Here is a 24211-nt window from a genome sequence, read left to right as displayed (position 1 = left end):
ACAGAATAAAACTCATGAGAAAGGAAAGAGGTTCAGGATCAGAAGGTGACACTCCAAGTACGATTATAGGAGTAACGTGAAACTCTGAATCAAGTCTGCACATAAGAAGGAAACTTGAATCCTTATTTGCCATTAGGACCAAGAGGCAAAAGAACCAACATACATTAGTAAATACTTTTCAAAATTTATTGTAAAAAAGTATTAAACATTTGGAAAAACACTTTTTCAACTCACCACATATTGCTTTACATGGAAACAATGGACAAACATGAAAGAGATGTATTTGCCCATTCTTGTCCATATATCAGATGATCCAAGCTACTTATGACATGCTCATGGGAAAAATATTGGCAGTATCACAGCATATGGAAGTAGAAATAAAAAACATGCAGTATTTTCATTTGCAGTTGGGAGGCCTACTTCCTGGAGTCTAAAGATCATGTTATTTTATCTGTTTTCCTTTAGCATAACGCACACTATCAGACTTTCATAACTTCAGACACCGGCAGAAAATTCTGATTTTTTGCCAACAGTGACATACTCACCTCAAAGATAAATGTGGAAGCCAGAATGTCTGCCTTGTTTCTGTTTGCTATTTCCTTTCCATAGGAACATGCACATGCTACAGCTCCTGCTAACAGCTATTTCAAGCTGGCCCTCTTTCATTTATACCAGTTCAATCCCACTGGAGGTCCTCAGGACAACACAAACATAGAGGACAGTAGAATTCCAATACCACAGCACATTTGTTTTGGACAAAACCCGCTTGCCCTAATGCTGAATTATCCATGTTAAGCATATCTGGCAGGTTTTCTGCTTTTGTCTAGGAACAGAAAGATGGCAGATTCTGCATTAAAATGTGTTACAAAAAATTGTAAACCAATACATTCTATGTTTTGGGGTTTTTTACAGAGTTTTCTAGCTAACATCAAAATTGTAAAGCACCAGTATAATTTACAGAGCTGAATTTGAACTGAGTGCTAAAAAGATGAATGCTCAGTAATATTTACTCGGTCAATTGGTGAAAAGTTGACCTAGCTTTAGTTTCATGCCAAAAGCATTAACCAGACAAAATTTACGTTACATTGCACCTTTAACACTACCTCAGTTTCAAGCCAAAGTATGAATTTATACATACACAGGTGCACTGTTTTAGCTCTGATATGAATACAGAAACCAAGTACTCAGAAAAAAGGGGTCAGCATAAACCTGTAGATAATGCTGAATCACAGTACCTAACCATTTTTGCACTGCTGTGCTGGCTGAAAACCGATAATAGCAACCACAAGTTTGAGGTGACTCACAGAATTGACAATCACTGGTGTAGAGCACAGTGGAACATTTGGTCATTCTGAAAGATACAATGGAGCAATACAGGAAATTCCATGCTGAGAGGACAAAGTCAAACATTTGTTCTCTTGCACATCATAAAAAGTATTTTTGGTTACAAATCACCACTGCAAACAATCTTCTCATACACAAAACTAACAACATCTCTACCTAAAAAGCTCTGAGAAGGGTCAAACACAAACCCTAACAAGTTTTCTCCACTATAAGTCCACTTCCCTTCTGGGTTGCAACAGTCTCCTTATTTTAGGAAAGACCTTCCTCTTGGTCAATCAGTTCTGTTTTGGTGGAGAACACATCAGCTAGCATGTGCTTTGGGATTTCAGATCCCCGTACTTTTAATGTGTAGCAGGCATTCTCTACTTTGGCCAGGCTCTGTTTCAAGGTATACAGCTTCTTAGACACTTCGTAAGGTCCAGTATTGCCAATGAAAGTAAAACCATCATAAATCTGACGTAAAAACTGGCTCAGTTCAAAGGGCGTGTCTATGTCACCATTTCCAACACTGGTGATGCACAGTCGCATCAGCTCTCCAGTTAGATCAGCCACTCCCAGCAGGTAATCTACAGGTGTTACCTTCAGGCTCCAAGTGTTATCCTGTGAATTGGAAGTCTGAAGACAGAATAGAACAAAGTTTAGTACAGAGAACTAGGAAAAAGTAGTCCATGACAGCTCAAATATGTATGACCTTAACATAATTGCAAAGCAATGGTAATTAAAAACATTATGGAAAAATAAATTCCATGGCACTTCCACAGAGTTTGATTTTCGGAAGTACTAGTTGCTAATCTCTCCCTCCAGCATTCTGCGAAGTATGAAAGCATCATTTCCACTTGAGAAGTGATTTCCATTCTGGCAAGCATAATGAACAGACCCTGCATCTAGCATCCCCAGTTGTCTACAGAATGTCTACAGGATGCTAGATAGATGTAGTTTTGTCAGACCTGTTGTATATCAACTCAATTTATTAAATATCTAAACCAACTTATTGAAGAAAACTTGTCATAAAGTGACAAAAGCTCCAGTATTCTAATTTCTCATATTTTTATCTCCAAAACATTGGCCACTCAGGAAACAACATGAGTTTGTTTCTGTTCACTTGTTCCCACAACATGCTTTCACCTAAATGGACAAGTCTAGTTAGGGTTTTGGGGGAGTGTTTTAACAACTTCACAGTCTGTGAAAACAAGTGTGTCGCAATGACTTTGCTTTTGGTAAGAACAAAAACTTAAGCTGGAAACTCAGTTTTGCTTGCAAATATCTTATTACTAAGAGAATGAAGAAAAAAAGTGTTTTAGAGCAGAATCTCTTCAACAGCAGCACTCTCTAAAATTCATCCAAAGCAGTAACACTGTGCTCCTCTGTAGAATCCCCTCTTTCCCCCTGTCAATCAAACTGCATCCAGGTAACTGATCAGTGGTAGTAGTTTGTCCCCATACAAAAAGTTTTATTTAGGGCAGGGTAGGAGCACAGGTTTGTCAAGAAACAGCAGATACAGGATTAGTGAGGTGGTACACAATTTGTCCTCCAACAGGATCAGCTCCAGGGAAGATTCAAAAGACTGAGCGAAGACATGGAAAATGCATTTTAATAGCAGCTGAGTACAGTTTGCTCTTTGCCAATGCCTCCTGTGATTATTTCGTTACTGAACGATAAGATTTCCACAGAGTTCACTGTCTCTTGGATTCATTTGTCTCCTCCAACCTTTGCCACACCACTGTTCACCAGCAGACTTACAGACATAGTCACAGCCATAAAAAAACTCTCCTCTACATTTACTATCCTGGATCTTTCCATCTATCAGAAGGAGCTCAGTTTGCCCTGAATGAAGAGGATGTGAAACGATTACAACTTCTATCCCACAGATTTAGACTACTACTTGTCAGAATAAAGAGTATGTTTTGAACAAGTGAGTCAAAGTCCACATGTACATCTAACTCCATGACTCTAACTGAACTTATTTAATGATATGCCAAAAAAATGCAACTAAGCCAAGTGACTGCAAGGACTTGTGAGAGTCTTCTCTCATATGAGAAAAGAAAAACTTTTACCGTATTTGTTATTTCTTCTTTGTCTTCTGCTGTAAATACTAGTTGATTGTTGATCTCTTCAACACTAACTAAAGATCGTGTTTTGATAAAATACTGAAATGAGACTGCCTCAACATACTCTTGAAGTCCTGTGGAAACAACAGAAGAATTAAAATAATGATTCAGACTTTCCAATAATGATCCATGCTTAGAATTATTTTAGAAATCTTTTAAATGAGGTTATTTTAAGGTTACTAGTAAAAGCTGAAAACTGAGATAATTTAGAAGTAACATGAAAAGCTAATTTAACAAAACACTCATCTCAAATATGAAAATAAAACCAAAAGCACAGCAGATAAGTGTTTTTACTCCAATGTCATTTTTCATCCAAAAATCCTTCACTTCATCTCATTAGTGACAGTAGATACCTATTTAAACCTGAATTTCCCACTTCTGTCTTGTGGGAATTAGTGAACAGAGTCCTTAAAACATATAGGTTGGGTGAAGTTCATGCCCAGGACAAAGCTTCTGTTGTTACAAATCACTCCTGTTCAGACCAAAAAAAAAAAAAAAAAAAAAAAAAAAAAAAAAAAAAAAAAATCAGACAGGGCTGTAACGTCCAAAAAGAAAAGCAAGGCATACAGGGAGAACAAAAGAAGTTAGTGTGCTGGAAAGGGATAACAAATAAATATAGCTTGTATCAGATTTGTATGCCATCTGCAGCCACCTATCACAATTACCTCCCACAACCTAATAAGCAAATGGCAATTTTCTGCATTATAGCAAAGGTGAGATCTAAAAAGGAACTTGAATGTTCAGATAGTGATTTCATGAATTCTGACAATTTTTTCTTATTTGAAGAGGGCAGATTTGGGGAAAGCATGTAAAAAAAAAAAAAAAGCTCATAAGCAGACAGCTGAAGTTGGTACTGCTGGTGGAAAAAAGCAGAAATGAACCTGGAGGAAAAAGCATGGTAGGACTAAACTAAAGAGTTTTGAAGACAAAAACAATACATTTGTATCTGACCTATGCACAGAGAGCAAGCCAAAGGAGGAAGTTAAAAGAACAGACTGTAAGATGACACAGATCATCTTCACAGAGGCATTTTGAAAAACTTTAAGAGAACGATTTCACATTAAGAGGAGCAAAGCAGATGACACTGTTATATCAAGCTGCAACTGGGACAGGACTAAGCAGTAATTTTGTCAGTATGCAAAATGAGAAAACTTGGGAGGTCCATGAGGGTTCCAGAAGTAGAATCCTGGCTCTATTAGGATATTCTTAAAAATCCCCAACTGACCTCTATAGGGTCAGGATCCTGGTCTGTGGAGATTATGCAGGAGGCAGCAAAAAATTTTAGACTTCATCTGGATCCAAACAAAAATCCAAACCAAAAAGAAGAGAACATAGACTCGAGCAGGGTGGAAATATCCCAGAAAAACTGGAAGGGACCTGAAGGGGAAGGTCAATTATAGATGGCCTTTCACATTACAATCACAAAAGTCTCATGAGTGACCTGTATATTTTCATATATCTGTGTGCGTGTGTATTTGGAAGTTGAATGGAGGCAATTCAGAAGGCCAGTTTGCACCCTTTATGCTTCTGCATGATGGTAATGGGAAAAGCAGAACAAACAACCAGTAGCCAAAGCCACTCAGCACTGCTTTTCCACAAGTGAGAACATGCCATCCTTTTTTCCACAAACCCAAGGAGCTGCAAGGCCAAATAAACACAATTGTTTATCTACTGAATTTAGGTAAAGCAGTTGGAGCATAAGTAATGGAAGAATACTAGAGGAAAACTAATCAGGATCATCTAAGATTAATAACTTCAGAAGTTGCAGAGAGGTGGATTTAATCACCTGTTCTTTTCCTGACTGATCCTGCTAATGCAGTTGTTACATGACTAGTGATTTATTATAACATTTTGGCTGTTTCTGTGCATAAGTTTTAAGCTACCAGATGCAGCAGCATTTAATGTGACAGCACCTGTGAGAACATCTCTCTGCTGTCTGCGGACAAGGCCATCACACATGAAGAATCAACTTTGCATTCACCCAGCTTCTCAGAGACACCAAATCAATTCTAAAACTTTCTAGTATATAGTTTATTGATTGACCATAACCTCTAACTTCAATTCACTCCACAGTTCAGTCCTTCCCTACACACATTTTGTCACTCTCCAGGACAAACGTATGGCTCCTTCTCATATATAATCTTTTCTCTTCCCATTCTAGCTGCCACGTTCCACTACCCTCCTCACTGCTTCTGTTTAATACCGCCAGGTGAAAGCCACACACAGAGTCAGTCTGGTTTGTCATCTACTTTCACCTCCTCTTCAGGATTAGGAGACCTACCTTCCACTTTTTACAAGGAAGCCTTACAAAACCTTATTTGAAACTGATAGACAAATAGACTGATAGCAACTCCTTTGCAAAAATATTCCCCCTCTCCCCCAAGTCCTCCTTCTAGGAGCTAAAATACGACATTTCAATGACCCAAGACCTTGAAGTAAGGTGTTTTCATGTGCAGGTAAAAGGATGTTTAAACATGTTATGTTTTAGCTTAATGGAAGGACATCCGCTATTTTCAGCAAATAATCCCCAAGGTGAAAAATCCCATCCCATTTCACTACTCCATCCAACAATATCTTTCCCCTCATGCTCTTGTTTTGGATTTAGTCCAAAATTGGATTATTTACGGATTGAGCTGCCAGTAATGCAACAATTTGTAAGACTGCCTGTTATATGATTCATTTTGGTTTTTTTTAGTACACATACCAGAAATCCGGATTAAAAGCATTTGATTATTTCTACTAGCATTCCTTAAAAATACAGATGTACGGTAACAGAATGCTTAGGTATTTTGATATTTTATTACATCTACTCTGTATAAATAGCTTATACTAGTGACAAGTACAGTGATCCAGTATAATAGTTTTCATCTGTATTTTTAAAATATATTTTCTATGCAAGAATGGAAAAGTTGCTCTGAGCCCATATTGCCTGTACTTCCAATAAAAAATGAGACTTTGCCATTTTTTGCCATCTGCACAGCTGATTAAAGATTTTTGCCTTTGTCTACATATACAAACTCTGTGAGAAACAACTGTAATCGGTTTCTCTAAGATACTTAAAACCGTACTAGCAAGAAATTAGGTTTCTTCAAAAACCCAAGTCATTGGTGCATTCAATCCAAGAGTCAAATGAATGGTAAGAGGCAGGAAAAGATAGATATATCTAAGAAGAAATAGGTAAAAAATAGAAGTTCCTTAATTGGATGAGCAGGGTTAAGATAAATAGAATTTAATCCCACCTAAGTAAAAGTTCATGCATGCACTGAAGTTTTAATTTAGAATGATGCTCAGACAAGGTGAAAGTTTCCTCCTAAAATGTGTTTAGTTTCTCCTTTCTAGGTAAGTTCAACAGTTAAAAACGAGGCTGAAACAAATTTCGTAGCTTTGAGTTCTTAAGGTTAGAAATGCCAACACTATGTGTAAACTTCCAGAATAACCTTTGTCTCTCCCTGTTTCTTCTCATACTTATATTCCTTCTCTCCAACTTCTTTCCTTCCTCTTTCTATCTTTTTTCTCCCCCATTCACAGCATGGTCTCTGCTGACAGTCAGGAAATGAGTAGACAACAGCCTGTATTATGTCCCTTCCCATTCCCTCCCCTAAACCATGCAGCAGGAATCATGGGCCTACAGCAGCCACTAGAAAGACAGTAGGAAAATACAGAGAGTTAATTTCAGCAATTGCCTTCCAGTATCACTATAGAACATAAGGGCTGCATGATTTATGGAGTGAGTCAAGTGAAACTACCAATTTGTGAACATCTATAGCTCTATCTTATCATGATGTTTAGGCTATCAAGCTACCCTCTTAAAAAAAGTCTTATTCTTCTGGAAATCCTGAAAAGAGACAAAAAAAGTTAAACAGAAAGCCCGTATTCCTCAACTCTGCAGAATATGGGGAGGGCAGTAAATTTGAAGAACCTACTTGTACAAGCTTGTTGGTCAATGAGAGGGAGAATTAGCAAAATAAGGAAATAATTAACTAAATACGTTAGCTGAAAGAAGTTCAAGCAATAAACTCAAAAGTATTAAAACATATATTAGATGATTATTCTTCAGTCAGCATTGTATGAAGATGAAACTCACAATCCACACCTCAGTCATTTCAATTTAGAGTTGTCTGTACAGTCTGCAACACCACCTTTCCTACCTTCTCAGTTCTCTTCCTAGTCTCAAGTAGTAAAAGCTTAAGTAGTTAAATTAAAACTGAGGCAGTGAAACAATCTAACAGTTACTTAGTTGGTTGTGAGTATGAAGTCAAAGGTTAATTTTATAACAGTATACAGAAAAGATATAGAGCCAGCTATCCTCAGACACTTCAGATCTGGACGTCCTGTTCTGAAAAAAAGTTTAAAAGAATTGTAATTTCATTAAATAATTGATTTTATACAATAGGAATAATTAAAAAAAAGTACTAGTGCAAATGTTCATAAGAACTTTTAAATTTGAAAAGTGTCTTTTGTTACTATTTCTATTCACTTAGTAATGCTTCAAATACTGAGTCATTATGCCAAGCAGACCTATACAAAGTCTTTGAATTTTTAAGAGAACTGGGAAGAAAAAATACAGCTCAGTCCACATCCACATCAACAAGATGGTCCAGTTTATCAATTCAGTTTCAAAATCAATTTAGTAATCAGTATAAACCTGGATAAGAATGCTTGTAACAGTCAGAGAAGCTTATATTTAATTAGCTTGAACTGGTTACTAATGGAATATGACTAAAATAAAGATGCATATCATGTCTAGCATTGATTTGTCTAACCTAGTTTAATATTAATTGCAATAGTAAACTGATGCAAATTTCTCATGTTGAGCCCTGAATGGTTTGTCAATCGCTATTACATCCATAACCACTATGAAGTTCCATTCTGTTCTAGCTCTATGGGTTGAAGTGCTGCATTTCAGATATTGAAATGTAAAACATTGTTTGCACTTTGTTTACTTAAAGTTTAGGCCACCAAATCACACACCAAAGTGAGGAGAAAAGTAATCCAAAGGTTTGTCTGTTTTCCCAATAACTAAAGAAACAAATGTAGCTTCCCTGTGTAATTAGCATAAGTGTCCATAAGAGAGAAATTAATTTCCCAAATAGACACAAAAACCCTGTAAAAAACTGCAGAGAATAGCCTAATCTCACATTGCAGAGAATAGTTTAATGAAGCCTTTTTTGTTATTGCTTGTAGAAATATATGTTTTTTCTGCAGATTGCTCATCTTGGATGAGAAATTCACAAGTTAGTACGTTGCTCCTACCTAGTTAGCTAATACGAATTACATATGAATAAGTAGGTTTCCCTGCTCTCTTGAGCATCTTCTATTGCTGTGCTGAGAAGAACTGAAATATAGATTTAAAAATCATTCAGTTAGATGGCAAACTTTTCACTACAAATAGCCTTGAGGGCAAGTGTTCAAGATACCAAAGAAAGGAAGCTCCAAATCAGCTTAAAGTTTCAACAGGTCACAAGGAGCAATAGTGCTAGTGTGGCCAATGATCAAAGAAGGAAGAATTCTCAAGGCAATACAGCTTCTCTGACCAGCTGAAACCCCAGTGAAAGCTCTCTAAAATGATGCTGTTTCTGCATAAATGCCCAAACTCACCAGCAGATCTGAAGCACCAATGACGACCACTTATCCTCATAAATATAGTTTTGGGGAGGTAATTATAAAAGAAATCCCCAACACCCATGTTTCTTGCCAAATGACTGTAGAACAAAAAAATCTAATCATACTGTGTAGTTTTGTTTTCTGGAATGGAGTTCCTCTGTGACACATTCTTCTATCACAGAATGGGTAAAGTTGGAAAGGACCTCTGGAGATCACCTAGTCCAACCTCCCTCTCAAGCAGGGTCACCTGGAGTATATTAGACAGGATTGCATCCAAGCAGGCTTTGAATATCTCCAGAGAAGGAGACTCCACAACCTCTCTGGGCATCCTGGTCCAGTGCTCCATCACTCTCACAGGGAAGAAATTCCCCCTCACGGTCAGGCGGAACTTCCTGTGGTTCAGTTTTTGACTGTTGCCTCTTGTCCTGTCGCATGGGACAAATGAAAACTGTTTAACCTCATCTCCTTGACACCCTCCCTTCAGGTACTTGCACACATTGATAAGATCCCCCCTCAGTCTTCTCTTCGCCAGGACGAAAAGGCCCAGCTCTCGCAGCCGTTCCTCACAGGGCAGGTGCTCCAGCCCTCTGATCATCCTTGTAGCCCTACGCTGGACTCTCCCCAATAGCTCCATGTCTCTCTTGTACCGGGGAGCCCAGAACTGGACTCAGGACTCGAGATGAGGCCTCCCCAGGGCTGAGCAGAGGCGCAGGATCACCTCCCTTGACACGATGCCAACACTCTTCCTAATGCACCCCAGGAGACCATTGGCCTTCCTGACCACAAGGACACATTGCTGGCTCATGGTCAACTTGTCATCCACCAGCACTCCCAGGTCCTTCTCTGCAGAGCTGCTCTCCAGAAGGTCAGCCCTGACCCAGCTTGTACTGCTGCCTAGGGTTATTCCTCCCTAGGTGCAGGACTCTGCACTTGCCCTTGTTGAACCTCAGGAGGTTCCTCTCTGCCCAACTCTCCAGCCTGTCCAGGTCTCTCTGAATGGCAGCACAACCCTCAGGTGTATCGGCCACTCCTCCCAGCTTGGTATCATCAGCAAACTTGCTGAGGAGGCACTCTGTCCCCTCATCCAGGTCACTGATGAAGTTGAACAGGATGGGACCCAGCACTGAGCCCTGGGGGACACGACTAGCCTCAGGCCTCCAACTAGACTCCATGCCACTGACAACAACCCTCTGAGCTCTGCCTTTCAGCCAGTTCTCAAGCCACCTCACATCTAACCCACACTTCCTGAGCTTATCTAGGAGGATGTTATGGGAGACAGTGTCAAAAGCCTTGCTGAAGTCAAGGTACACAACATACACAAGGTACACTGCTCTGCCCTCATCTACCCAGCCAGTCATCCCAACGTAGAAGGCTATTAAGGTTGGTTAAGCAGGATTTCCCCTTGCTGAATCCATGTTGCCTACTCCTGATCACCTTCTTTTCCTCCATATGTCTGGAGATAACATCCAGAAGGAGCTGTTCCATCACCTTTCCAGGGATGGAGATGAGGCTGACTGGCCTATAGTTGCCTGGGTCCTCCTTCTTGCCCTTTTTGAAGACTGGAGTGACACTGGCTTTCTTCCGGTCCTCAGGCACCTCTCCAGTTCTCCACAACCTTTCAAAGATGATTGAGAGCAGCCTGGCAACAACATTCGCCAGCTCCCTCAGTACCCATGCGTGCATCCCATCAGGGCCCATGGATTTTTGAGTGTCAAGTTTGCCCAGAAATCTCTAACCCAATCCTCCCTGACCAATGAAAAGTCTTTCTTTCTCCAGACTTTCTCCCTTGTCTCCAGACTCTGGGATTCCTGATGGCTGGCCTTAGCAGTGAAGACTGAAGCAAAGAAGGCATTCAGTAACCCTGCTTTCTCTATATCCTGCATCACCAGGGCCCCCACCCCATTCAGTAGCGGGCCCACATTTTCCCATCTTTCTTTTACTACAGATGCATTTGAAGAAGCCCTTCCTGCTGTCCTTGACAACCCTTGGCAGATTTAACTCCAAATGGGCCTTAACCTTCCTCGTCACATTCCTGCAGACTCTGACAATGTTCCTATATTCCTCCCAAGTGGCCTGTCCCCTTGTCCACATTATGTATACTTCCTTCTTCTGTTTGAATTTCATTAGGCGCTCCTTGCTCATCCATGCAGGTCTCCTGCCCCCTTTGCTGAACTTTTCTCCTTGGGATGCACCGCTTTTGAGCTTGGAGAAAGTGATGCTTGAATATTAACCAGCTCTCCTGGACCCCCTTTCCTTCCAGGGCCCTAACCCATGGGATTCCTCCAAGCAGTTCCCTGAAGTCCAGGGTTGTGATCCTACTTATTGCCTTGCTTCCTACATGCAGGATTCTGAACTCCACCATTTCATGGTCACTGCAGCAAAGGTTGAGGGCAACTTCTGAGCGCAGATCTCCAGTCTGTCTTCATTTACTAGTACAAGGTCCAGCAGTACACCCTCCTCACTGGCTCCTCTACCACCTGTGTTAGCACTGATGCTCTGCAGGAGCTTCCTAGATTGTTTGTGCCTAGCTGTGTTGTCCTTCAGGCAGATGTCAGGGTGGTTGAAGTCTCCCATGAGAACCAGCGCCTGTGATCACGAGGCTACTTCCAGCTGTCCATAGAAGGCCTCATCTACTTCCTCTTCCTGGTCAGGTGGCCTGTAGCAGACACCCACAACAGCATCCTCCATGCTAGCCTGTCCTTTGATCTTCACCCATAAGCTCTTGACTGCCTCCTCCTCCACCCGTAGGCAGAGTATGATGCATTCCAGTTGCTCTCTCACAGAAAGAGCAACTCCACCACCTCACCTTCCTGGTCTGTCTTTCCTAAAAAGCACATAGCGATCCATGACAGCGTTCCAGTCATGCGAGCTATCCCACCATGTCTCTAATTGCAAAGAGATCATGGCCCTGCAACTGCACACAGATCTCCAGCCCCTCCTGTTTATTCCCCATGCTGCGTGCATTGGTGTACAGGCAATATCTTCTATCTGATCTAACAAAAAAACAGTAATGTAAAAAGATTTACTAGATACTTCTTGGTTCTCTGTCATTTTCCTCCTGCAATTGCTTTTTGCAAAGGCTACAGAGCTCTTGTGAATGACTGATGTATAGAGCTGCCAAGTTTAAAAAACTCCTCAGTCACAGCACAAGGATTCCTCCATTCACTAGCTATGAAACTGAATTTACAGATAAATGATTCATTAAATTCTTCATAACTTTAGGTTTTCAAATAAACAGCTGCAGTATTGGCCATAATAATATTGCAAAACTTCAGACAAGAAAGGACGATCTTTACTCAGTCCAACTCACCATACATATCTTCAGAAGACTGTATGTAGCTTCTCAGAGTCTCATGCTGCCTAACTCAATGGCTCCTTCAAGGATTAGCTGATAATCACATAGAATATACCCTGTTTGGCCATGGCTGAATTCACATTCTTATTCCTAGGTTTGATTTCTTGTGTATGATCACAAAAATACTACAGCAGAAAGTAAAGAGGCTTGACAGTGGCTGACATTTACCTTCCTCTGAAGAACATGGGGAAAAAAAAGGCATGAACCAGACATAATTAAAGGACAGTAAGATGCAAGAAGTCAAAGCTATAAAGTTTCAAGAAAAGGCAATTTAGAGGGCAAGGAAGACTGGTCTAAGTTTTTTTTTGTTTTGTTTTGTTTGGGTTTTTTTTTCTAACATATTTGGTGATTAAACAGAAAAATTAACAAAATTAGGTCTGATAAACATTAGCTTATTCACTGCAAATTCCATTAATTTTTCAGTAGCATCAGGAAACTTTGTTTCCATTTCTGGCGCCTTACCTCTCACCCACAACTGCAAGGAGATGAACTTTAATTCTTCAGCTACATCCTGTTCCTGTGTTATTATGTTCTCAAACCATCTTTCAGAAATCTGATTGCTTCCTTCATGGATAGCTTTCCTTTTAAGTTTTAGGTGTATTTAAGTCTCTTCCTAGGTGAGACATTTACAATGAATCATTACACCTTCCTCACGCAGTAAAATGTTTTTCCTTTATATCTGAACATGCGATTAAATACATCATCCATTTTTATTACATTTTTTAATGTTAAGAATAAAAAAAAAATTCTACTGTTTCTGGTATGTAAAATTGTTCTTAACTGATTTCATTTTAAAAATACATATATATGGAAAGGTATCTAGTGTACCTTAAGTATGAGATGTTCATTACATAAGATGAGTGAAAAAGGTTAAAAACAAAGTAGAAGTTAAAGAAGACATAATGTCTTCTATGTAGTTTTAGTTTGTGTTCCAATCAGAATCCTGCATATGATTCAAAAGAAAAATCCATCTCAAATTACTTCTAAGTAATCAATAACCTGCATCTGTACCACTTGGACAGCCCTCACCCATCCCCATAGTACTTCTAACAGCACCATGTTTGGTGGTCCTAGATACTGAAGTTAAAATACAGTACTCTAGCACAATCAAAATATTTCCTTCTCAATTATGCAGACTTCATTGATTTCATCCAACTAAGCAACACAATTTGTTCTGATGCTTTATACAGTATGATTAGACCCCTGAAGTGAGTCTAAATGGGAAAAGGAAAAGGAGACAGGAATAAGCTACATCACTCCTTCCACTCACAACACAAATAGTGCCTGCACAAGATAAATGCGCTAGACCGTGTCAATGCTGAATCTTTGCACAGAATTTCACGCATAATCATCAGCAAAAGCAGTCATAGAGTAATAGCTTTGACAAGGTGCTGGCATTTTACAGTCTTATCATCTAATCCTATTCAGAGCAAGTGCAGACACGACAAGGAACTAATAAGCTTCTGTGTGCAAACCACTCCATTTACCACTACAGCCAGCACAGGCACAGGGAACAGAAACGCCAGGCAGTAACATTCTAGTTACATGTATTATCATCACTCCACACTGCCCTAGCAAAGAGGCCCCAAAAGGAATATAGGCTTAAATTCTATGTTTTGTCTTATGTACAGCTATTAGCCATAAAGATAACACTACACCCTACACTTGCTGCTAGCAAAATCTGATAGCCTGGTTGTAAAAACATCAGCATGTAGCTTGAACTATCACTCCTAAGAGTGCTTTCACTCTAGTTGACCTATAGAAAATCATTGTCACCAATCCCTCATCTTTAGTAGACAAGAAGATTGAGTAAGGCTTCAAGCAGCTGGAGATTTGATTTAACAAATCATATTAAAAAGGTATTTCATTCATTTCCATGCAATGCCCACCTATGGTGCAATTCTATCTTAATTTACTTGTTTTACTCATACCTCTGCATTACACAAGTGTTACATGCAAATGTAGTGTTGTTACATGTACACAGAGTGGATTTAGATGATACTTAAAGTATTTCCACAAATTCTGATACTTTACAGAGCCTACACTTTCATGTTTTTAAGGTTCATACAGGTCTTTGCTGTTTACTAATGATATTTTACTATAATATTCTATTAGAGCTACATATAATATAAATAGTGAAAAGTTTCTTCCCTCTGCTTCATTAACGCACACGATCTTTTTCAGCTCTTTTCTTCCACGGTGTCTCGCAAGAATTTTAAAGAAACAGTACACATTTCCTCACAGGATATATAAGGTATACACTGCAAAGTGGGGCAAAGGAGCAGGAATTCTATATTACAAATAGTAAAGCTTTAAAAATATCAACAAAGCAGAACATTCTAACATAACAAATGAAGAGCCCTACATTAAAAAAAGACTTCATTATTTCAGTATCTCTTTGTTTGCTTGTTTAACCATCCCCTGGGACAATCTGTACTGTTAAGAAACGTGTAGAAAACAGTCATCAGTTTTTGTTGTTATTCAATTAGTGCTATACTCAGTGTTTGAGCTCATGCAAGTGTCCTTTGGGGAAATGTCCTGCGTGCCATTAGCACTATTCTTAATGAGGGAAAGCATGAAACTCCTTTAGTGCTCTGCCAGAATTGTTTTATCTTCAAGTCAAAAGAACAACTGTTTGGAGTAACCCCAAAAAAAGCATTTAACAATTACAAGCGGCAAACAATATTCCCAAGCATTATACTCATAGCACTGTTCTATTTATAGACTAACAGTTATTATACTGAATAAAATACGTATTAGGCAGCTTTATTATGCAGATGCAGTCATGATTCCTCAATTAAGTCTGCTAAGATGGTTTCCATTTTAAGTCCAGTTTTGATCCCTCTTATCCTTTCCGGGAGAGGTAGGGTGAGGAACAGGAGGATGTCTCATGCTTGGTTTCAAGACATTAGCGAATATTTTTAGGAAGTTTGAGACTGATTGGGCATGCTGCTTTCAAGATATGGGACATAGGCATCTCTTTAGTTTTTTTTTTTTTTTTCCTAACTGCAATTTTTTTGTTCATCAACCTTTTTTTAACTTGTTCTCCATAATTTCTTCAAAATACAAAATCGGAATTGAGAACTAAGTTAACAGATGGTCAAGACATACAACTCTGGGAAATATATAAAGGGAAAAGATCTAGCATTTTTCCTAGCTACACTAATTTTCAAAAAGGCATGCAAACTATTTCACTGCAAAGCAACAATTAAAAACTCCAGACTTAAAAACACAAACTCAATAGCAATACTGTCTTAAACTCTGTCATGATTATTTTCTCCCAAATTAAGGTCTTCATAAATAGTGTTGGTGGAAAAAAAAAAGTTCTTTATCTAAATGTCCCTTCATTCCTTATGCCTCTAGGTTTTCTAGCTCAGCTTCATAATCCTGACAGCAAGAATTTTTACATCTTTGCCACCTTCTTGAGCTCAGTTTCAGCATGGTCAAGACCTGTAAATCTCAAAGCCTGCATGTCCCTTTTTGTCATTCCTAAAACTAACTGGAGAGTGGAAGATTCAGTGAATAAGGTGAGAGTAAAACTTAGGGAAGAAATTGCATTTTCTACTTACATTCATATTAGTTCATTTAGAGCAGGTCTGAAAGCATTGCCTGTCTTCTCAGTAATAAGTGCATATATTTGAACGCATGCCCTTAAAGAACATGCATGATGGACGCTAGCTGGCAGAAACTCCCCTCAGAGGTGCATCATGTAGAAGAGCCAGAACTAAAGTAGATACTGTAGATGGCCTACAGAAATGGAACAAAGGCCACCGAATTTCAGCTGGATTTTATATCCAGTCTTCTTAATGAGGCAAGAGTTACCTAATTACAGAAACAACTGGGAGATCTGAGGGCTAGACAGTATGTTGCAATTGAAGAGACTACACAGACTTGCCACTGACTCATGAGAAAATAAGGGAAAAAAGGTAAAAGCACAGCCGTTTGCCAATTGTTACTCCAAGAAATCCCACTCCAATCAATGCAACTTACAGTTGCCCCAGAAACACAATTGAGGCTGCATATTTCTGTCTTCTGTATCAGACCACAAAACTGCAGAGTTCAGGCATTTGTTTGAGAGACTGTAATCCTGATCAACGGGAAGGATGGGGAGCGTAGTCTACTTTTGTTGCCCCTTATGATTTAGTGCACTGACACCTCTCTGTCTTCCTTTCTTTTTGCCTAGAGAAGTCAGTAAGATTCATTCTCTTAAGAAAATTCTTTAATTCTGTGACAATCTCTCTCTGCTCCAAATCATGTTCAAGTGGTGGGGTTGTGCCTTGCAGCTGTGGAGGCATTGAGTCATCATCCACAGGCAGCAGGCCTCTAACTTCTTCTGACAGAAGTCTAGAGTAATTAGGCCTGCTCTACAATAGACAAATATAACTTAATCATTTTATGAGACAGGTTTAAAACACTGGGGAAAAGCGTTAGAAATGCTGAACTTTTCTGAGAGTGTATTTTCAGTTGCTTTGTAAACAGTTTATTCAGCTCCATCCTGATATTTATAAGCATCTTTATGCAAATCAGAAACTGATTATAAAAAGAATCAGGATAACGGCGTATTAATGTTTACTGAGTAAATAAAGCAAACTTGAACAGAGAAAAATTTTTCCATTAGTTTGTTTAGCTACAGGTTGCTACTGCTAAATTAAGTTTACATACATTTTATATAAAAGCCCAACTTTTCAAGTTGGTAAAGATGTATTTTCTTTTTTAAAAAAAAGTAAAACTAGTGATTTATTTCCTAAGAGGACAGAATCTGGAGGTAGCGTCAAGTTTGATCATTTGCTTTATAGGATAGGGGTGCACACAGAAGTTATCATGGAATTATCAAGTTTCTGTATGTCTGCTACATAGGCATACACAGTTAAGCATGAGATAAATGCAAGCTAATTCGAGGCAACTGCCTCCTTAACGAAACAGAGGTAGGTACATCACTTTGAATTTACCCATGGTGAACCACATACCAAAAAAAAAGACAGATAAAAAGACAAAAAGATAGATTCTTGCAAAGCAGCTGATGCACGATAGCTCATTACCTAGCAAAAATTTTACTCAGGTGTCAAAGCCAAGAGCTTCTACAACAAGGTCTCCAAAGACCCAGGAACAACTTCTACACCTCAAAAGCTGCTGCTATATAGATAACAAAGAATGTTATGCAGAACCACAGGGGATTATGGGTTTCATAAGTTATTCTGGCAAGGTTTACAAGTCTCAGTGAAGCTTTTAAATTTTGCTCAAAGTGGTTATCAGTTCAAACACCCAAAAACTGAATGCAAGTTCAGTTCAGTTCAAAGCAGTACTTAACAGGAAAATTTGAACAGATATTCAGCAAGAACAAAATATATTTTGACCAGCATTGCTCACAGTCTGAGGGCATCTACCTTGCAAAAGCATCAGAGTTTTGAATTGTCTTGTTCTGCTTTTCCTTGCATCGTTACAGTACTGAGCTAAAATGGCAGCAAGATGCACATTGATTTTAACTGGCTTTTCTGAGACTAAGCATTCATATGCAATTTGAATAAAGAAATACATCACAGGTAAAAGGACTGTGTAACTGAATTAGCCATTGAGGACATGGCAAGCTTCTCCTAGGTCAGAAGCATCAAACTTAGCTTTCACCTCCTGTGTTACTCTTATACAAGCTTAGGTTCACAGACATAAGTTAACATGTCACATGTTAACCTGTGCACTGTATGTTTTGTAAATAACATCTCTTTATAGATGTACCTGCTGCTAGTTCACAAAAACAATCAGAAGAATATTTTTAAACAATTCAATCATTCAGGGCAAATCTTCAGCTCTCCTCAATCGAATAGAAGTCTTGCCTGAACAAGGTAAGACGTAAAGGATTTCAATACATTTAAAATAAGATCTGATAAACGTGTGATACTTTCATACTTCTACCAAGATGGTAAAGAAGCAGAGGCAGATTTTTACTCAAATGTTGCCACAAAGGCAGCCTAACATAAAAGGAGATGTGATTCAAACAGATACACACTGTGATCTGATGTTTGAACTCAGAGAGAAGTACACTGTGAGTCTTTAAAAAAAACCTACTAAAGATTTTAATTTGGGAACTTGAACAATTCTGAATAGGATAATTTCACAATTGAGTCACTCCCCCTTCTCCTCACAGAAATGATAACCCTTCAGTTGGGGTAAAAGGGTATCTTGCATTTATTCCTCTCAGTCAGAGATGACTGCCTAGCACATTTGTGAAAACTACCACCAATTTACGTTTAGGTCAGAGTCCAAACTGCCGCAGGTGCAAGATCCCATTCAATCCCTGTTTAGCTGCAATGCTGAAAAGTCTGTGGAACAATAGTTTCTCCTGTATCAGTGCTGGCTTTGACAGCAAAGATGAATCTAAGTCCTGATGTAGCTGTAGGCATGTGCAAAATTCAGACCTGATGCAAGATGAACCAACCAGTGCTAGGTAAAGATAAATATTTTAGTCCAAAATAGCACATTTTCCTATTTCGACATTATTTACCTGGAGATATAGCTCTGTGGAACTGATACATGTCTTCTCCAATCAGTTCTTGTGCAACCTGCTTAATCTTTCGCCTGACAGCATCTAACTTGGCTTCAGATTCATTTAATATTTCTTCACCATTGGGAGCACTGCAATCATAGAACAAAAATTGAAATAGCTGCCATCAGAATATGAGCAAATATTTAAAAGATACTACACATTTTCTCCTTTACTAACCAACACATATTCAATTACATCAGGAAAAAACTAAGAACATACTGGAATAAGAAAGTTTGATTAGCTTTCATTGACACCTACTGTAGATTCTGAAGTACTTCCCTCTTGCTTTGAAGATAATCAACCAATCACACATAGTTTTGGCAGCACGGTTCTTTCTCCAGACTATAATTTTAACTATTACTTAAGTAAGAGCAATGAGAAACACATGCAAAGGCTTCAAAAAAAAGTATTCTAGAAATCTCACAGTATTTGCAGAAGTCTTTGACTTTTAAAATAATTCAGTATTTTGCAATACATCATCGAGCACACATGATCTACTTGACGTGTTTTTTTTATAAAATAATTGTAGCTTGTGCTATTACAGAACAGCTGAAATATCTTATCCACAATATAAACTTGGCATTTAAAGTTTAGTTTATCTAATATCCTTTGAACTCCCCCTCCCAAATAATCTGCTGGTTATATTAGGTTTACAATATATTTTGGGATAACTCATAGATTGGTCTTGAAAAAGCATTTAAAAGCAAAGAGATTTCTAAAAGTAAAGCCACAATAGTGGCTCAAAGAAAAGGAGAGGGAAGCAGGAACACTGCGTGGAAAACTCTCACTCTCAGCAAAATAGTTTTTTTTTTTTCAAAACAGTAATTTAAAATTCAGAGTAAAGGGTGGCGTTTTTGCTGCTGCTCTTTCCTCTACCAGTTCCCAGCATATCTAGTCCCTGTAGAGGGAGCACCTATTTACAGTCAAAGCTGCGGTTTTTACTAAAATTACCACAACATCTCTTTTCATAACAAGACAAAGTTAAGAAGAAGGCAACTTCCTAACCCCTACTAATATAGCAGAACTGCATGTGTAGGTAGCAAAAGATAATTGGCAGGGGGAACAGGGGGAGTTGTTACACCTGATATATGTAAGAGTAATATCTGAAATCTTAACATTTTGTACAAGAGGCTGTGGAAAGCTTCAAATTTTCCTGTTAACTCTTCCATTCCATATGCCACTTCTAATGATTGCTTGAAAGCTCATGAGGGGACAGAACATATGGAAACTTTGCACAAAAACCTCTTAGGTTCCATTGATGAGCTAGGGTGGGACTACAGAAACCAAAATAGAGAAGCAACTGCAGAAGCAACTAACCTGAAGAAACGGTGTATGTTCACCTCTTCCAGCTCTTCTCTCCCAGTATGCTGGAAGCTGGAAAGCTCTCTTCTGTTATAGTCTCCTCAATCATACTTCAGTAAAGACAACTAAGAAACTTCAACTAGCATCTTTTAATTCTCTAACTGGAGTGTGCACTCATTAGCTCACAACCACCCTAAAGGATGCTTATGGAAAGTTCATCAGTTCCCTCTTAACAGAACATTGCAGTTGTTCTTCACAAATACAGAGAACACTGCAAGGCAGCTTCCAGGTGAGCATGAAACTCTTCATAAACAGCATGACTTACCTGGTAAACCTGTGGAGCAGAAATATTGTTCTTTTGCTTTCAATAGTTATATCACGACTGAGCTTCACAAGACGTTCGTATTTATCATGCCTGGTGTCAAGCTCCAGTTGAAACGCTGCAGAGTCAATAACAGCAGTAACAGGCATGATTATCACGCGCATCCAATGCAAGGGAAAAGCAGAGAGCCTGTGTTACAGTTAACTGCTACTGGCCCTACCCCACTGGCCTTTTCTTTGGGGTACCTTTTTCCCAGGGTGGGTGAGGTAGCTTCTGCTGAATGGGGCACAGTTGCAAAGGTGACTACCACCCACCATCTGCCGGCACTGCAGAGCAGTGCCTCAGCCTATGCTCCAAGCATATTTTGCACTGAGCAAAAACGTGAAATCACTTCTGAATAGAGCATGATGTGCTGTACAGTGCAGCGACGTGCCAAGCAGAGCACTCACAAGCACACAGGCACCTCTACGTGACTTTAGCTCTTTGTATATAACTTACTCAAGGACCACTTGAAAGCTGTACAATAGACCAACCTCCGTCTTTAGGCAACTATGCATCTTTGAATTGTCAGTAATGAATAGCAAAAAAGCTGTTAATTTCTCAAGTGCATTTATTATTACTTTTACTTAATAAATCGGTTTTAAATACCTCAACCCTGACAGAGTTTTAAGGTAGCCTAAACACTCATAGACTAAAACATTTGTTTGAACTAATAAAACCAGTTCTGCAAAACCGTTGTTCACAAAGTTAAGTTCAATTTTCACGCAAATGCAGGAAGAAATAAATCCACATATAAAAATCTGCAATTATTAGTAAGGAAGATTAATCATTCTCTAAAAATTAAAAAACAGCAATAATAAGAAAAGTAAGCATTTGACTAAGGCAAGCATATTTGCTGTTGAAAATACAGAGATTAGTAAAAAGAATAGTTACATTTCATCTAAAAGCTAGGTTTGATCAAAACTCAAGTGATTTTAATACTCCTTCAGAACCAGAAGTACAAAAGCAAAAGGAAATCAATTATTTGAAAGAATGCTTCCAACTTACTGATATAAGTTCTCTCTGCCTAACTAAAATGAACAAATAGAAGAGTGAGGAAGTGTAATTAGTTATCACAGTGAAAATATTATAAATGCTTCACAGATAATAGCGTTTTATGATCATTATTCCTCTAAATAAATTGTTAACAAATACTCATAGAATTTTAACATTCCCCGCATATTGATCCTTTAACGTATAAAAGCGTATTTGCCCAACTAGTTTCAAATTTCTTCTGAAAGAAAGGTGGTTTATCCCATCACTAAATTCTCATCATTCCTATGGCATGATTTTATAATCTAGAATTGCACCGCACATGCAATTCTACACTGCACATTTTTATAAACTAGTTTTTCAAATTCTTACTTACATTTAAAGGACATCATCAAACCTGATGATGGATTAACATTCTCTTTTTCTTCTCTTCTTTGGCCATGTGGAAAATTCTCATGCTTTCGTTTCCTGAACCCACCTAATCCTAGTAATAAAATGAAAAAATTTTAAAAACATACACAGAAAAGGTTATGTAAAATCCAAGCAATTTTGCCACAAAATGAACAGCATCATAAGTCTCTCTTCAGAGCATTTCCCATTACATCCGTATTTTACAGAGTACAGTAAGGTAACGGGATGAACTGTAAAGGTTATAGTATGAGACATTACTAACAGACATCATCTTCTCACTAGCATAGTACCTGTTCCACCACTTTCCCAGTGAAAGGTAGAAAAACCCCTACTGATCTCAATGGGTAAGTATCCCATGCCCTTTTCCTTAAGGCCTTCACAGCCTCCTAAGTTTCCTGCTTATAAGGGAACAGTTGCATTCCACTGGGTGAGACTTGCAGCTAAGACCTAAGCATGGAATGAACTTCTTGTGTGAGCAAGGGCCTACACAATTTGTCCATGGCATTTCTTAGAAATCATTTTAAATGTTCAGCATGACAGGAGTCATATTAATGTAAAAGATCTGAAAGCTTTTCATTACTGTGATTATTTATGTCATGGGGCTTCAGTAATCAGAAAAGAACTGAAAGAATAATTTAAGTAGACTATCATTAAGAACTATTCAAGTTAATCTCCCACAGTTTGACATCTCTAGGTCCTTACACTCTGCCCTTTCATAGATTTCTTCTCTTCTCACTTCAGCAATGCTGTTCTCTACAACCAGGCTTATATGTCTCTTCCTTAGTCTCCATTTTCAAACCCCTATTAAAAAAAAATCTCTTTTGGATTGCATTTTACTGCTGACTTATACTTTGTGCTGTTTCTTCCTTTTGTCCTTGCTTCATCTGACTTATATTTCATTTATATTTCAACAGTTCCTCCCTCTCACTACCTCCCTTTTGTGACAGCTTTAAGTTTTGTGTTCCCAGCAGTGGCCAAAATTTACTCTTACATACAAACATACCATTTTGAATACACAGAGTTCTACTAATTTCCTCAGAAGAAAAACAAAAGGAAGCCAATTAAAAGTTACAGAAGAACACTGGATTTTAGGATGTTTCCATTTAATTGTTTATTATTATCAAATCAAAAACCAGAAGTGGGTGTAGTTACTTTCTAAAAGAGGAAAGTGAGAATCATTTTTTCTTTCTCTTCTGTTAGGACACAAGTTCAGGGTTTTGTTTTTCCTGTAGCAGTTGAAAATATTACAGAGACAACCTCTGAAATACTACACAGAATTAAACTCTGCAGTTTTACAAATGTTGCTGGATGCATCATAATGAGCTACAGGAAAAAAAAAAAGAAAAGAAAGAAAAAAAGACAGGCCTGCTGTGATAGGAGAGAAACAAAAAAGAGAGAAAGATAAACAGAAAGAGGTGAAGAAAAAAATCTACCACGTAACTGTCAGACACTGACTACTATCCTGACTATCAGAAAACCACAGACTGTAGTAAGAGCAACTTAACGTAGGAAAAAAAAAAAAAAAAAAAAAAAAAAACAAAAACTTCCTAGTGAAGATCCTGTTTCTTGGCTAAAAGGAGGTCTGTGACATTGCCTAGACCAATACATCACACATACAGCAAAGTTAGCTACTGCTACAAGCCCTTCAAAGGCCTCTTTTACTTTTGCTTGTAACAGCTGCTTTTTATCGGCAAGGACGAAGACTTCTACACTATATCCACAGATGCATCCGTAATACCCAAGCACCTGCACACAAATAGACCTAATTCAGGACAACACCACAATGCGACAGCACAGCTGAAGATCCAACTAGTTCGCTGCCGGAGGGTCGCACCCCCGCCCTCTTTGGGCGGATCCAGCTCCTCGCTCCTCTCCTCACGGCGTTCGTTTCCTGCCGCCTCCGGCAGCTGCGCCGGCCGCCGCCAGCCCAGGCCGCGCCGGCCCGGCCAGCCCGGCGCCAGGGGCCGCCCGCACCTGCGCGCCACAGCGGCACCGCGGGCCGCACAGATCCGCGCCGGCACCAACGGCCGCCGGGCGGCGCCGGGCGCAGGGAAGGGCCGGGGAGGCGCGAGCCGCCGCCGCTACCTTCTTTGCCGCTCATGTCGGTGTCGGTGCCGCCGCCGAGCCAGGCCGCGTCCTCCCGGCAACCCGCTTCCGCCCCGCGCGCCGCCAGGACCCCGCCGACGCGCCCGCCC

At 39.1% G+C, this 24211-nt stretch overlaps 1 protein-coding gene across 2 annotated transcripts; it reads right to left on the bottom strand.

Annotated features, from left to right (window-relative positions):
- Positions 1 to 216: 216 nt before the first annotated feature.
- On the bottom strand, positions 217 to 24181 carry TSNAX (translin associated factor X). Of its 2 annotated transcripts, none has more exons than XM_062572262.1 (6): positions 24102 to 24181; positions 21982 to 22089; positions 20577 to 20691; positions 18908 to 19038; positions 3399 to 3526; positions 217 to 1959 (listed from the first exon to the last, which is right to left on the bottom strand). In XM_062572262.1, the coding sequence occupies exons 1-6, from the start codon at positions 24115 to 24117 to the stop codon at positions 1594 to 1596; spliced, it is 864 nt and encodes a 287-aa protein (XP_062428246.1). In that variant the 5' UTR covers positions 24118 to 24181; the 3' UTR covers positions 217 to 1593. The 2 variants fall into 2 exon arrangements, with proteins under 2 accessions (XP_062428246.1, XP_062428247.1); XM_062572263.1 differs by lacking the exon at positions 24102 to 24181 and adding an exon at positions 23763 to 23807.
- Between the last annotated feature and the right edge of the window lie 30 nt (positions 24182 to 24211).

Source organism: Rhea pennata, chromosome 3 (genome assembly GCF_028389875.1).
Source record: "Rhea pennata isolate bPtePen1 chromosome 3, bPtePen1.pri, whole genome shotgun sequence".
Classification (NCBI taxonomy): domain Eukaryota; kingdom Metazoa; phylum Chordata; class Aves; order Rheiformes; family Rheidae; genus Rhea; species Rhea pennata.
Note: the sequence above shows the minus strand (reverse complement) of the source record. Positions and strands in the feature narration are given on the sequence as shown.

Bases quoted from the DNA above. Each gene is read 5' to 3' on its own strand.
- TSNAX (XM_062572262.1), bottom strand. The intron at 20,692-21,981 runs GTAAGTAAGAAT...TTGACTCTGCAG, and splicing joins TTTGATGATGTCCTTTAAAT to CGTTTCAACTGGAGCTTGAC. The intron at 19,039-20,576 runs GTAAGTCATGCT...CTATGATTGCAG, and splicing joins CTGCTCCACAGGTTTACCAG to TGCTCCCAATGGTGAAGAAA.